The sequence below is a fragment of the Anas platyrhynchos genome, chromosome 4 (assembly GCF_047663525.1).
Source record: "Anas platyrhynchos isolate ZD024472 breed Pekin duck chromosome 4, IASCAAS_PekinDuck_T2T, whole genome shotgun sequence".
Taxonomy (NCBI): domain Eukaryota; kingdom Metazoa; phylum Chordata; class Aves; order Anseriformes; family Anatidae; genus Anas; species Anas platyrhynchos.
The window spans coordinates 77,568,291-77,584,324 of NC_092590.1; the positions used below are offsets into that span (position 1 = coordinate 77,568,291).

Sequence of the window (16,034 nt, forward strand, 5' to 3'; positions counted from 1 at the left end):
AAACTTTTAGCAGGAGGGAGCTGAAGGAAGATGAGCTGGGTTGTTATAGAAATGTGGAACCGCATTTTTCTTTTCATTTTATCTGTCCTTTAATTATTAGCCAAGGAAGGAGTGAGAAGAAATGCTGTTAAGTTGTTGGACCATAAGTCGTTCTCTGGGTGCTCTGCCACTCGCTGTGTCAAACTTGGAGAGCTTTCGTTTTACACAAGAAATCCAGGCTGGCGTTATCAGGCACACATTGATGTTTTCCTTTCCCCATGTGAATCAAAGCCTTTGGTTAATAATGAGTTTATTTGAGGGTTACAAAGTAGAATTGGAAAATGGGATGTCTTGTCTGCAAGAGATTAATTTCCTTTTCCATTGTACATAGCCAATTGGCAGCCAGTGTCAAGCTAGTTCCATCCTAAGCTAATGTTTTCCAGCTGGACAGTATTAGAACTGTGTTTTCAATTAGTATTTTTCCTGGGGTACTTAGAAGTAATAGAAAATGATTTACCTGCAGGGAAACTATTCATAATATAGTCTGCAGCTAGGCAACACGGAACTAGCTGCTTTGGTTTATTTCCCGCTCAACAAATACCCAGCGGATCACAAATCTACCACTAAATTTGCTTAGTTATTACAAAATCCATTGGCTTTTCTCTGCAGCTTTTCCTGCATTCGGAGGTGCTGCCTATCGTAATTTCTTCTATGAGTATTTAACATCCCTGGGTATCTAAGGCCAAATCTCGCAGCTCTGTGCAGTGATTTGTAGAAGACTGTTTTCCGTGAGAATTTGGAAAGTTTTTATTTTTTACAGTGAGTCCCAGGTATTTTTGAGTTGGTAACGGAATGAAGCTAAGACTTGCAGATTCCCAAGGAAAGCACATAACAGCGTAGCAAGCAAATGCTTAGCTTGAGCAAAACACCTGCAAGATCAACAAGAAAATTGTTTCATTAGGGAAGTTTATCCTTAAGTCAGACAGAATTGTCTCGGAAGCTTTCAGAGGCTTTGAAAAACACTCTCATAAAACAAAGCATTTGCCTGGTGGAGCTGAGCCTTGCTGTGCTGTGTTTAGGGATGCGACGTGCAAAGGCAGTGCTTAGAGATGATTATCTTTGCATCCGCGATCGACAGGCTGTCCGCATTTGTAGGTACCTAAATGGAGAGAGGTGTCGGTGAGCAAAACCCCGCTGAAGTTCATTTAGCATGCTCTGTACCTTCGCGCGGGTGTGCATTTAATTCTGCTGTGCTGGGCTTCTGAAGGCAAAATAGCTTCACTGCAAGTCCTTAATCAGACATCAGCTCTGGCTGACTCCATAAAAATAGCAGAAATTTGATGGAAAATAGCATCTTTCTCCAGTAATTAGTTTGTTTTGTTACAGAAGAGTGTTGTTAAGTGGTTTAAAGACTGCCAGAAGGTCCCATCTGTTCAAGAAGTACAGAGACGTAGTGGTGGGCTGATTTAGGAGCAGGCAAGGGATACCACAGATTTATATCCTCAGCCTACTTGTATTTCACATCTGAGCTGTGCCCTTGTTAAACTCGTTTCACACTGCAGTGGGGTTGTAACCACCTGTAATGAGGAGCGGTGAGGAGTCCTGTGGCGAGCGCGATAGCCCTGGTGCCTCCGTGGTGAGGAGTGGAAAAAATAAAATAATAAAATATTGGATGTGGATAAAGCATCGTCCAGCTCCATCGCTGCTACACGGCACCTTCGTTTTTACTTGTAGCTCTGCTTCATGCAATGAGAGAAGCAGGAACCGGTGGGTTTTAGGGCTGTTATCCTCTGGTTGTTGCTCCTTTCCACCTCGCTTCCCATGTTTTTGACCCATTCTTTGTTCATCAAATTTGGTGGCAGATCGGCTTCCCACCCCATTTCACTTATAAAATGAGCTGGGTTAACATGAGCATGGTGAGCACAGAGCCTCCTGCTTTGCCAGGTCACCCAGATGAGCTGGGGAGTCCTTGGGCAAGCAGGCAGATGTGGAAGGGTAGCAGGCTTGGCAAAGTGCACGTGGGCTGGGAGGTAGGAGCAATCGTAAAAAAAATGACCGTGCTATTGAGATGTGTCAAAGTGAGGACAGAGCAGGTTCAGATTTTCCAAAGCTGAAAGGGAGAGGTGGTTGTTTGAAGAGTCCCAAAAGGATAATGGTTGGAGGGAGGGGATGAAATTGAGGGGTGAAAATAAAAACTGGATGATCCTAAACTGATTGTGCTGGAGGTGGTCGGCACACAGCCTTTGAGGCCAGAAAGTTTGGGGGTGTTTCACCTGACCTGGCTAACACGGGCTGTTCGGGCTTGTGAGCTTTGCCTTTGGAAATGCAATTTAACTTCTAATGTATTATTTCTGGGGTTTCTCACATTTGCTGGCTCTGGGAGCTTTTCCCTGCATTAAGGCTAAGCCGTTCAGAGCGTGTCAGCGTGTAGCTGTCTCCTTGTCTTTACAAAAGGACAAAAAAAAGCCCCAAAAGCACTTCCACTCGTTACGCACGGTCCGTGTGCGGATCGTGGGAGCCCTCCTGTTGCATCAGGGTGACAAGGGACACAAAGCAAGATGTGACATCCCAGCTCGTGCTTTATATTTGGCATTAATCCTGCCTGTGCCTGCTAATTCAGAGCAAAGTGTAGGATCCCCTTGGAACAGGAGGCTCGGAGTCACCAGCGGTGGGCAGGGAGGTGTGCAAGAAGGATTAGCAGCACCGACATCAGATGGAGCCTGCCTGGGATCTGTCCCGAGGAAGTGACCACAAAAACACCCGGTAAAACCTTCTCCTAATGAATTATTTCCAGTTAACTAGTGCTGGGAGCCTCGCGTTGGTTTCTGGTACAAAATGAGGTACTTGGGGAAAACTTTCGCCGTTTCCATGCGCGCGGTAAATATTTGGAAGGGGCCTATCAGGAGATCAGCACAAACAGCTGCTAAGCCCGCCTCGTATCGGGGGAATATTCGGCTGATAATTGAGCTGAGATTTTACTGGATTTAGATTTGAAGGCTGCGAAGTTTGCAGCAGAACAGACCCCGATTTTAGCTGATAAGGAGGAGTTTGCTGGAGGGAAACAGTGCAAAGCTCCCTACAGAAGGCTTTTAAATCTCCTTTTTTCCCTCTAGTGCCGGCAACTGTCTCTTCTGATAATAGCAGCAGCTTCCCAAAAACGTTATAGGGGACCTGTTTGCATTCCTTTATGCCAAGCAGTGGTTTTCCGTGTCTTGGGTTTGCAGTCTTCATCCGCCTGTCCTCCTTCCTTCTCTTATTGCACTTTTTCACCTGCAAAAACCAGCCCGGTGGTCAAAAAGAACAAGCAGAAGAATCCTGCCTCTTCACCCGTACAAAACCAAAATAAATACCCGCTGTTTGCCGTGTGTTTTGCCCAGATTTGATCCCCGTGGCCTCGTCCATCCCATCCCCTCCCTGGGGCATCAGCAGGGAGCTGGAAAAGAACCGCAAGCGGTCTGAAACGTGCAGGGAAACGCTCACAGCTCTGACACCAGGCTTTTGTCATTTCAGGGTGACTGCTTTTGAAATACAAACTTGCCTATCGAAATCCTTTCCCTCACTCGGAGCCTTTGCCAGTTCGACAGCGTGCACTTTAAAATAGAAAAGAGTTGTTCGAGGCAATGGGAGCGACCTCCGGGCCCCATTACGCTGGGCTGCCGCGTCTGTGCTCCCAGGTATCGGGAGCACAGGATGCTCGGGTGGGTGTTTTCAATTCCAGGCTGTTAGCATTCATCTCAAAGGCTCGAATATGACTTTTATTTAGTTCCTCGCACACAGGAACCTGGTGGCGTGGCAGAGCGGTGAGCGATTCCTTCCCCAACCCCCGTGTCACTTCCAAGGTAGATATCAGGGACAAAGTAAATATAAATTTTTAATCTAGACTCATTTGCTGCAAATTGTTGCTGGAAGTCCATTCGTCTCTATCTTGGAAGACATACATATTACCCCAAAATATGATTTTTAAAACTTAATACTCTATTTTTTATCGAAAATTGCTTGTAACTTCTTTTACAAATGTTCAGGCGGCTTTTAATGGCACAATTTAAAAACTTGCAAATGGAATTTGACCCTTTTCCTACAGAGTGAAATCATCTGAAGAAGCGAAATCAAATAATAAAGTTAAACTGTTTCAATAATGGTCCTCTCCTCTTCCCCCACCGTAAGACTTTTGCTTTATTTTAATTTCCTCGCTGGAAATTGAAAACCATGTAAGAGTGATTTGATCAAACCGCGGAAATATGTTTTCTTGTTAAGGAAAAAAACGTCCCCACAGTATTTTTATACATTTTGAGAAACAATATGCTGGCAGTGTATTACAGAACCTAAAGAAATTTGACGCCGTGTTTTTTTTTTTAAATTGCACAGCCTATTTATTGTTCTAGCCGTTAGTTTTGTGTGACATATTATTAACCTTTAGAATTTGTCAAATATAAGCAGCATAAATAGAAATAATGACACGAAATAATAATAAAAATAAAAGAGTTTTTTTTAGGTGGAACGTTGTACAATGGAACTTGATTGTGAAAAGCGTTTGGCTGTGAAATTGTCTCCCAAGGGAGCTGGCGGCGCGCTTCACACCTGGGTCACTTAGAAATAGCCCCGACAAAAGGCCTGGAAAAAGCACTGTTGGTGTAGGGACACGCTGCTGGAGAAGGCAGCCTAATTAGACGACCTAATGGCTCTCTTACAGCTTTTAACTTCTGTAATTGTTTAAGCTCTGCGCATATTAAGTATACATCAAAACTCGTAAACAACCGAAATCGTTTGGGTTTTTTAGTGGTGCCTTTGGCTGGTAAAGTCATCGAGGGAAAATTGCTGCCCCCAGAAACAATGGGGTCGTGTCACGGCTTAGTAAAATACCATTAACTTGGGGTTTTGGTCCAAACTAGGGTAGTCCCTGTTTGCAGGCACTGCCCAGTGCAAAATTTGGCATAGAGCTTTCTGGTTAAGAAACGGCTGCTGCAGCACACCTTGCTGCCTCTTAAAGGCTGTTTAAATCTCTGCGTCGGGCTGAAAGCTCTTTGCTGCATTTTTGGTCTTTGTTTGATGCTTGCAGTATCCCAATTCCTATTTTTTTTTTCACCGTTTTTGTTGATTGTAGCTCTGCTGGCGTGGAAGAGTAGTCCAAGTCCACTGCAGGAGAAGGGAGCAGGTTGCCAGCTGCACAAAGGGGTCACGCAACCACAGCACTGCTTTAAGGACAGGAGGTAGCTTTAGGGGAAGAGAAACCAGGAGACTGCTCCTAGCACAGATCAGCACCAGGTCAGCACTACGTCCCTTCACTGCCCTCCATCGCGACCAGAAGTCTCCTGGCTGCACATTTCTTGCTGCTGTTGAGCCCAGGAGCTGGCAGCAAGCTCGTTGTGCTCAAGCTGAGGGCACGGCTGCTTTCTGCCGGGCTGTCAGATGGCAATTTGGCTGTCCAAATCGACCCGTGCCAGCCAAGGTGAGATCTTTTTTACCCCGTTAGCTGCCTCTCCGGCCACATTCTCAGCAGCTGGGCTCGCCTCTCCCCTCTGTGCCCCCTCCCGGGCAGGACGCTGCTGTTCAGGCGCTGCGCAAAGCACTCAGCGTGTGCCAAGTGTCTGAGGGATGCACCTGATTTGCATAGATTTGAATAATGTGTGCTTTATTGTGCCATTAAGCCTTCAATAAAAAGGAATTGCTTTATATAATTCAACAATGGGTTTATCAAAACACTCTAGATGAAAGTCTCTGGCAGAGGCTGGTTTTAACCATCTGATGAAAGGTGTTACAAACTTCGGAGATCTGCTTTTTTTTTTTAAGTGGGCCATTAAAAGCCACCTGTCAGACTGAAGCACGAGCATTTCCAATGACCTGATCTCTGGTTCCCAAACCCGCTCCAAACCTCCTTGTGGAAAAGCAGCTTCGGTCTTCAACGAGAGCGCTCAGCAGCCAGGCAGGAGGGAGACAGGCTGAGGAGGAGAAGGAGATGGGAGATCTTGGGTCTCCCCACAAAAATACAGCTCGAGGAAGGCAGCCAGCCCTTCCCTAGCTGCTCTGTGCCATGGTGACATGTGCATAGGTCGTGTAAAATCACGAGCAAGCTCAAGGCAAGGCCAGCTGTGGGTTACATCTTCAAGCAAGATAACCACGAAGTTGCTGGTTGAATTATCCACATGTTCTCCTCTGTGTCTGCAGAATACAGTCCCCGGGCTCCAGCTCTGGGTTGTCGTGCATCTCGCAGAGGGCACGGGATGCCCTTCACTCCCGGCTGACCTCACATCGAATTCTCCATCCCCCTCGCTCGGCGCCTGAGTCATTTCATCAGGCTGAGCTTCGTCTTTGGGCTGGGCACGCGGGGATGAGATGCGCCCTGAGTCACGGTTCAAAAAGCAGGTGCCCCAACTGCTGCTGTCAAAAACAAATCCATGGGGCTTCATTCCTCGTGCTGCTTTTGCAGCTCCTAACTGCAGCTCGTCTCGGGCAAACGGTTGGGTTTGACGGACACGAGACTGTTTTTTCCTTGTAGATTTAAGACCGGGATTAGCTGCAACAAGATAATCTTGTTCTTAGCGTATTCCTTTCAAATTAGCTCACGACTGCCTGACAGATTCTGGATGCATCATTCTATAAAGTGTACGTCCTCGCTTTGCATGGTAAATAGAAACAGGGCCCTGCAGGCGGTGAAATACTAAACAATTCCTTTACCTCTGCCCCCAGCTATCCCTGGTACTGCAGATAGATTAAAAATACGTGGCAGGATGAGGGTCGGAGGCAAATAACAGGGTTTTATTTAGGTTTCTGTGTGGCTGGGGTCTGCTGTCACTTGCTTGGGGACAGCACCAGCCACCCGGGCAGGGCTCTTCCAGCACCAGTGACACGTGTGGGAGCTTTTCGTGGTTCAGGCTGGGACCGGGGGAACAGATAGGAGGGAGGCGTGTGACCTTGAGGAATGAAATAAAACTAAAAATCCCATGGAACAAAGAAAGATCATGCCCGTGGGGACTCGTAATGAAAGTTTCTGCTGCACGCTGCGGGTTCATTAGTTGGAAAGGGCAGAGGAGGAGAAAGGATCCTGCTTGGGGCTGAGACGAGCTAAATTACCCTCCAAGCCCCTTCAGCTCTGTGACTTAAGAGCTGCATAATAAACTTTATACTCCCTTTCTTACCTGTTTAGCATGTTCAGGAGGCTCGGGATGCTTTGATGCCATTGCAGGGGCCTGAAATGCCTCTCAGGTCACCCGCGGTCCAAAGAGCAGAGGAGGGAGCGGAGAGGGGCTGTTGGGAGAGCTGGAGAAGGGAATATTTGTGTTCAGAGAAGAGATTCAGAGCATCCCTCATTCAGATGAGCCCAACGAGGGCCGAGATGTGCAGCAGGGAAAGGCGCAGGGAGCGCATGGAGGACGTGAGCTGGCGGATCGATGCAGGTGGGAAGGAATTTAGGGTAGAGGAAAGTCTTTGGTGTCCGAGCAGCGGGGACCAGGAGCAGAAAATCCCCAGAAAGGTCTCCAGAGGTGATGGCAGAGGCAGGAGTGACTGCTTCTGAAGCAGAGCATTGCACCGTGATAGCGAGGGGCTGCATGCAGAGAACCCAAGAGGCTCTCGAAGCCCCCGTTGCCCGCGTTGGCTGGAGGATGATGAGCACGAGCGTGTTTGAAGCAGAGCCGCGCTCCGCAATTCGAGCAGGGGAAGCAGCAGAGCTGCAGACGCGTCCTGATTAATCCAGCAGGACTTAAAAGCAAATACATTAAAAAGAGATTAGAGCAGATGATCTCTTCTTGGCTTCTTCAGTTCTTCCGTCGTACTTTTCCTCCCACCACCGCTTCGCTGCTGGCTTATTCCCTCGGTCTCTGCAGCTCACCCTGAGCACGAGGACTCGCTGTATCTCCCCAACCCTACAACCCCACGTTGGCACAGCATGGAAAGGAAGGTGCACGATCCCTCTGGATGAAAATAAACTTTATGCTCGGATCCTGCTCCCCTACCAGAAGCCTCTGCGCTGCGTTTCCGCAGTTGCCTTCCCTGTGCTCTCTCCATTAGCCCTGGTAATTGAGTCGCCCGTGGGATATAGCACCAGGATATGCTTGGATGCTTCACGGGGAAGGCGTTTTGTGGAGCTGGATCCCTTTGCTGGGGGTGGGGAGGAGATGTGGAAATCTGCAGTCCTAAACAAGGCAGGCTGCAGGCTTCTTGGTCTGTAGCACAGGTATTTGTCTACCTTGCACGGACCAACTAATCGTTGTTGCAATCATTACGGTAAATATGAGATATGAAAACAGTTTTATGTTTCATTTCACTTGCTGTCATCTTTTTTTTTTTTCCTTCTTTTCTTTATAGCACAGCAGTAATTTAATTGCATCGTTTGACTCCTATTCCCTTTTTTCAATGTCTCGGATCGTATCGAGTTTCTGTTGAGCATTTAAGTACAGTAGTACAACCTAATGCCTAATGAAAAAAGCAATAATTATTTCATTAATACCAGGCTAGAGTTTAGCTTGTCCATACTAAAAAAGAAATCAGCTCTCACTGCGTGTATCAGGTAAAATAGTGGTTCTCAGCTTTTTTTTCCTTGGGAAACAAAAGGAAGCAGTCTCTTGATCCTGCGCTTCCAGGCTCAAACTTACACTCTCAGATCACTGCTGGGACATCCTGATCTCACAGAAATGTGGGTGGGATCGGGGCCTGACATAGGTAAAACCATATTTTAGTTTCTGGGCTGTGCTGTTGCATTTTGTCTCTCTAACACCAGATAGCAGAGCGTTAAGGGGAGCATCCACAACGCTGCTCCTCTGGCGTGGGAGAGGGCTGCCCGCCCGTTGTTTCGTCATGCTCATCGATTCACGTTTTATCTGCAAATTATTTTCATGCTCGTGTTTGCAACGTAAGTGTGGAACCTTGTTCAAAAAGGGTTGTGTTCAAATAGGGTTTAGTAATAGGTGGCCACTCCTGGTGCAGCTGCTCACTGAAACCAGATCCAGAGGCAGGAGCTTTGCAATCCAGAAAGGCAAGGCTGTGAGGACAGCGTAAAGCAAACAGAAAGGAGGCAGTGTTTGGGGACTCGGTGGTGTTCTCCGTGTCGATGCAGGCAGGGCCGTGGTGTTGTGACACAGAGCTGAGCTCTGGAAATGGATGCTGAACCCCCGAGTCCCGGCGTGCTGCTCGTTGTGATAGTGCTGCTGATGGGTTCGGAGCTTAATCCCATTGTTTGCCGTAAACTGCTCCTTGGTTATTGAATTTAGGGAGAAATACAAGCCTGGCGCAGCGCTTGACTTCTTAATAGCTGGATTTTATTAAGTAAATGTGTTTTTTATGATGACTAGGGCTTTGATTGTTAGCAACGTTGGGTTTAGCTTTGCTAGCTGCGCGCTGGAAGCTGGCCAAGCGCAGAAATACGGTTCGTGCCCTGGAGCTTGTGCGATCCAAAAAAAAAAAAGATGACACTGGGGGATGAGGGAGGGTGCAACACACCGTGTAACATCAGCTTCTCCTCTTCCTTCCCTCCCCGCAGACTGTGCCGAAACCCATAGCGCTGGAGCCCTGCTTTGGCAACAAAGCTGCTGTTCTCTCCGTGTTCGTGAGGTTGCCTCGAGGACTTGGGGGTATACCACCACCAGGACAGTCAGGTGAGGAACATCCTCGGCTACCTTGGTATTAACTTCTGGGCTCCTTCCCCAGCCTCAGCGATTCGTTCACCTTGGGGTTTCAGACTTGGTCCCGCAGTAATTGCCGTGTCCGCACCGCAGCTGGTGTGGATGTTCTCAAGTGATTTGAAGCTGGCTGGCTTGGCCCCTGCTAGCTTCCTACCTCAGGTTTGATTCAATTTCTCGGGTCAGTTGGTGGATGAACACTCGATATTTGGATTACACTTTAATTTACAGCTGGGAAAAAAAGTGCAAACTGTTACGGACAGGTTTGCGGGAGATACTTATGAAAATAACTCATCTCCTAGCCTGTTGACTCCATTCCCTGCTCCATCCATAGAGGGACATCAGGTCCTTGCAAATCATCCATGTCCTGGTTTTAGCAGCTCCAGACGGTGAGGTTTTCTCCATCCAGCTTAAGGTCTCCTTGGTCCAAGCCCCTCTTCAGTTAAACCTCACTGCACAGAGCTGAGACTTATTCTGCTGGGCAGCTGGTGGTTTAACTGGGGTTTCTCCAGTGCCTGGAGAGGATGGTAATCTAAAATTTTTAAGCAGAGGATCTTAAAAAGTTGTTCATTGGCTTTGGGATGGGATGGTTTGGCTGTGAGCTAGTGGTTTATCCATGGATATGATGGGAGGAGGTTACAGAGAAGAGGAATGTCCGGGAAGTGCAGTGAAACCTCCGTGCACAGGTGCTTTGAGCATTTATTCTAGCACACTTACTGGTGGAGAGAAAGACTCCTCCCTCTAATATCATGGGTGTCTTATCCATTAATACCCACGCATCTTATTTCCAGCTTCTTCTACTGCAGTTGCTTTCAATAAAACATGCAGTATTTAAAAGCTTACTTCAGAGTAGCCTCTAGAGTTTAATCTCTCAGCCAAAATGCTTTTCTAGTTTGCTTTTTCTTAAGAACAATTCAAAAAATAATATTCATCTCGTGGCTCGGAGGGTTTTTCTCAGCTGCGGTGAAAGAATTTGTTTCTGTGACCGTTTTGTTCTGTTGCCTCAGGTCTTGCTGTGGCCAGCGCACTGGTGGACATTTCACAACAGATGCCAATTGCCTACAAAGAGAAATCGGGTGCAATACGAAATCGGAAACAGCAGCCCCCTGCACAGCCAGGAACCTGTATTTGATGCATGGACATCAGAAACTGTATGGGGTTTTACACAAAACGGAGAAGTAACACCTAGGAGGAGGAAGATTTTCAAGTTGTGTCACAAGAGACTAGAAGCACTCAGAAAAACACAGTTTCCTTGAACCCAGCCTTTTCTCTCATCTACGTGATAGTCGGCTTTCTTTGACAACTGCTCCACTTAAGTTTTTACTGACACGTGGCTTCAGATTGCGCCTTTGTTCTCTTCGAGTTTAAAGTAAAATAATTTTATTGCAGGTCCAGAAACATCCGTTCCCCACCGTTCATGGTCAGTGTAAATAGAACAGTAGTACAATGAATGACACTCAGGTTTATACATGGAAAGTGCTTTGTAGTTCATGTATTTATCAAACTGTACAAAACAAAAAAAAAAAGATGCAGTGTTTACAGGTGTCAGCTCTCAACACATAAACACTACAATTAGTCTTCAAGGCATCTTCATCCTTTTCATTTGATATATATATATGTTTATTCCCGCGTTATTTAAGTGGAACTCTCTTCCAGATACAATTTTTTTGTAGTAATTATGGTCCACAATGTCAGGAAGGCAAGAGCTAGGGTGGTTTAAAGGGTGATGTCGTGTGTTGCTCAGACCACGTGCAATACCTGGAGGAGCTGAGTGTTGCTGTTTGAAGGACTCAGTGTTTACATAGTCTTAACCTACTTGGAGTACACCACACACAAGTGCCTAGACTTGAACAGATCTAGGGAGTGAGGAGACTACTACACGCATTTCTTTTTAACATAATTATGTTCCTTTTAAATATATATATACAGAGAGAGAGAATGTCACTCAAGGCAATCTGTGATCTTTATAATATATCACGTGCAGTCAGGGGAAAATAGCATTTTCCTGACCCACCAACTACTCAGCCAGATGGAAATATCTGGAGGGAAAGCAGAGTTTCAGTATCTCAGAAGAAAACTCCTGGCTTCATCGGCGCATTTAATAGAAGCAGCTTGTGTTCTAGGTCAGATACGTTACATTTCTTCTGTGTTTCTTTGCCCATTTGGCCTCTTTCCCTCCCCTTTCCCTCAGGCCATTTTTCTGGACAAGAGCCGAGCTGTGCCGGTGCACGGAGGCGCTGCTCCTTGGCAGCAAGACTTGTCCCATCTCCTTACTGGGTGTAAAAAGCAACACTCCGGGTGCGAGGTCATTTGAGGACGAGGAAAAAAGAAGAAACTTAGGCAGAGCAGCTTCATTTGGCCACAGGTTTGGATTTTCCGTGATTAAATGATGTTCCCCATGTGGGTTGAGTGTTCGGATCAGGTCTGAGATGCTGAAGACGGTGGCTTGTTGGTGTAAGGAAGGGATTTGGAAAGAGCTAGAAAAAAAAGGCTTGGCTTTTGGAGGATGTGTCAAACCGTCTGGCCCTTTTTAAAGCGATTTAGTTGGGATTGTGTTTGGAGGTTCGAAGTGGGGCTGTACCTGTCTGTGCGTGCTGCTGCACGACGTCTCTGCTGATGGTGGATCCAGTGGATCACGACGGGTGCATGTGGTGCAGTGCCGGGACCACGCCAAATGGTGGTGGAGGAGATATGATGGTGATGTGATGTGCCAAACGAGGCACAAAATCATAACTTAATCACTTTATGTGTGGTTCCATTTGGATTGCTGGTTTCTTAGGAGGACATCTGGAATTTATGCAAGGGAGAAGCAACAAACCAGGGGGACCGAAGGGAGCTGCTGTCCAATCTTCTGGTCTGGTAGCACCTTTTCCCCAAACGCCACCCAAGTAACTGCATCTTTTTTTGTGCACGTTTTGGTAATCCATCCATCACATATCAGCCACTTGTTCCTTTCTGTTAGTACGTGTTTCGAAGAACCTTTTTGGAGCGCGGCATTGCAATAAAGATGTGAGCTGCTGTGTGTGTCCGGGCGGTGGTGACGGGGGACAGCAATCTCGGTGGATTTTGCTGCTGAGCTGGTGTGTCATTTACCAAATCCAACAGAACTGCAGAAAAAAATAAGGTGGAGAAATGCATAGATACATATATTTGTATATATATGTTTGTATGTATATTCCCCAATCTGCTTCTATACCAGAAGTGTAAACTCCCTCTGGGGAAAAGAAATCGAGGTGGGGGGAAAGGGATGAGCGATGTCTTTCAGAATGAAGGGTTTTAGGCAATTTAGTTGTAGCTGATGCACAGATTACCTCAGACAGATTCATCTCCTGCACATATTTTGTGACTTTCTATGTGTATAGGGCTAACCTGGAGTAGACTGTACCAGAGAAATAATACTGGACTACAATTCCTCCCCTGCTCTAACTGCTTGTGCTTTCAGTTGTGCTGCGCAGCCTCATGCTCAAAAACATCTTCTCCTGCTTCTCCAGCCCTTTTGGGGTGGAGATCTGCCAACCCAAATTAAGAAAACTCTCGTGCTTAAGTCTCTGTATTCGGGACAGCACTTCAGCAGTGCTTAAAGCTGTTGCTTTCCTGGAAGGAAGCGGCTTTCTGAACAACAGGCCTGGGAGGGTGATGTATTTGCACGTTACCAAAAGGACAGGGATGATTTTCCCCCAGAGAGAGCTGGGTGGTTTGGTCTCAAAAGGAGGAACGTGCCCAGAAGTGAGGTGTCAGGTATTCAAAAAAATGAGCAAAAACGATCAAACTTTGATGATTAGCAGAACCAAAAAAAAAAAAATGTAAATAGAGGAACGAGATTTATTTATATAAATCAAACAAAACGGCTCCTTTTGGATGTAGCTCTGCTCTGCATCTTATCTCCATACTGATGAGGGAAAAAGAGAACTCTCATACATATCTCTGCTGCAAACAGTTTCATCCCAGCTTGAAGGTAAAATAGAGACGAGGATGGGAACGGATGGGGGGAAGGACTGCTGGTGGTTTATCACCGGGCCAATATCAGAAGTGAAGGATTTGTGGGGTTGTTTCCCTTGGAGGTGAGGGGGGAAAAAGAGCAACCTGATTTCATGGGAGAATCTGTAAATAAATGAAAAATAACACACCAATTTTGCACTTGTACATAAACTATACAGTAGTGTGCAGAACGTCGAAAGATTTAAAGTGTATATAAACCAGAAAAAAAAAATATTGAATGTATTTTTGATGCATTTTAAATGATGTATGAGTTTTGTCTTAATAACTTCTTCATATGACGAGCATTAGATAACTTTCCAGAGCTTTAAAGAAACATCAAATTATCGTCCTGATATCTTGCGGTGTAAAGCAGGGAGGCATAACTTGACTTTATGTATTCAAATGCGTTTCACTTAAATGTGTAAGCAAAGTAAAACAAGGCTCTTCTGTTTGAAAGGGGAAGTAGCAACGCTTGAAGACAGGTAATAAATGTACTTAAAGTAGTCGTTACCTGGAGGATTAAGTCAGCAGTTTAAGCCTCTCCTATTAAGATTGTACCAGTGATTTTCATTCAAAATCACTATTTTCAAGCGTTTGTAACTGGCTGAAATTCAGCATTCAAGGTCTCAGCCCTTATTTTTTGAGAGTAGCCTTTAAAAAAATCAAGAAAAAATGTTGCGGCCCTCTTATTCTAGAAAGCAACGGTGCCACTGGATCTCCAAAAAAAAAAATAGTATGTTTTTGCTTCGCCATTGCCCATTTTTTAGCCCAAAATTTTCTCTGGACTGTTGTAGGATGAGCGATAGGAGACCCTTTCCGTGATAGGGGTCAAGATGTTGGATACAGGAAGATTTGTAGGACACAGCTTCTGAGTTGTTGCCACTCTCATGGGGCTTAAAATGTGCTGTATTGAAAATGCCAAAATAAACCTGCATGTGATGGGGTTATGCCTGTGATCAACACAAAGTCGTAGCGTATAATGTCCCCAAATTTGATGGTGTGGTGCTGTAAGGGCACGACAGGCTCCACAAAGCCCTTGTTGGTAGTTGCAGGCTTCCTTAGGGCTGGTTTGTACACTAAATACTGCCACAAAACATCATTTTCTCGGTGGTAAACCCTTACCAAACCACGTCATCATGGTTTATGGTATGGTTTTAAAATGGCAGCTTGGCTTGCTGGCCCTCAGTTAACCAAAATGAGCTTTTGGTGAAGTTTTTTGGCTCACCCAAGAGGCTAAAATAAAGCTCGAGGCCTGCCCAAAACCAGGCTGAGGCCCAGCACCACGGCACTCAGCCCATCTCCATCCATAACCACCGCCGTGCCAGCGGCTGCTTTTGCTTTTCCACCAAAACCCAAGCTGGGGACAGAGCCACCCCACATGCCCTTGGCCGTGCCCCTTTAAAAACCCTCCTTTTTCCCCAAAATGCGGATTTCTCAGCACTGAGCTTGCGAGGAAGCAAAGACCAGGCCCTGCGTGCCGGGAGCAACTTTTAAAGCAATCCAATCAATAATATAACCCGTGGACTTTTATTTTCCCTCGCCATCTCCTGGAGTGCCACAGGGGCAGGTGGGGAAGGGAAGGAGCCTTTGGGGATTTCGGAGCCCCGCAAGCTTAGCAGTGAGGGCAGGGGGAGCAAAGGGAAGGGAGGTGCAGACATGCGCTCCTCATTTGCAGACACACTCTTGGCAATTTTGGTCAAATTCATGTTTTTTTCCATTGATAGCTGCTTGAACGAGATGAGTAGCCCATGCTGAGGGTGCTGCGTGCTGGTTTTTTTATTTCATCTTGTGCTCCGGGGCAGGTTTGGTTCGGTTTGTATCGCTCCAACACTACGCGTGGACGGCGTTCGTGCGTCTTCCAGGGACCGCAGCTCTCCAGGCGTTCCCTCCATCCCTCCACACCTCTCATCGGCTCCACAAACCTCACCAGAAGAAGGAAGAAAAATCATTGTGGAGGAGCGTAACATAAGTCAGTCCAATTTTTTTTTTTTCTAAAAAAAAAATAAAAAGGAAAGCAAAAAGAACATAAAGACAGGTTTTATATTACTCTGAAATTTGTGCACAATAAATGTCCTTTACACTAGGATCCTTGAATTAATTGTATTCTGGATTTTTTTTTTGGTCGTTCTGTAATTATTTACAATTCTTATCTGTGTTCGGACTTGAGCTTAGTTTGTTAATATGTATAATTTAGCATTTATTGCATTCATATGTAAATATGAGCAAGTATTGTAAACTATTTCATTGCTGGGGACTGTGGGTGTTATACATACACACATTTAGGACTGCAGTTTTTGGTATAATTTTTTGTATTGTAAAATAACAGCTAATTTAAAGCAGGAACGAGAAAATTATCGGGAGGTCTGTGCATTTTAAATACAAATGTGAAGTACATGTATATAAATAAAAGTAAATAATGCAAATCTTTCCTCTGAAATAAAAAGTAGACGATCTGGTTAAAAACTC

General features: G+C 45.8%; 1 protein-coding gene across 1 annotated transcript in view; it reads left to right on the forward strand.

Moving 5' to 3' along the window:
* ATRN (attractin) overlaps positions 1 to 16,034 on the forward strand; it is a 145,251-nt gene extending 129,217 nt beyond the window's left edge. The window contains exons 28-29 of the mRNA XM_027455845.3: positions 9,452 to 9,566; positions 10,598 to 16,034. Of these exons, the coding sequence (XP_027311646.3) occupies positions 9,452 to 9,566; positions 10,598 to 10,722 (240 nt within the window). The 3' untranslated portion in view covers positions 10,723 to 16,034. The remainder of the gene's footprint in view (positions 1 to 9,451; positions 9,567 to 10,597) is intronic.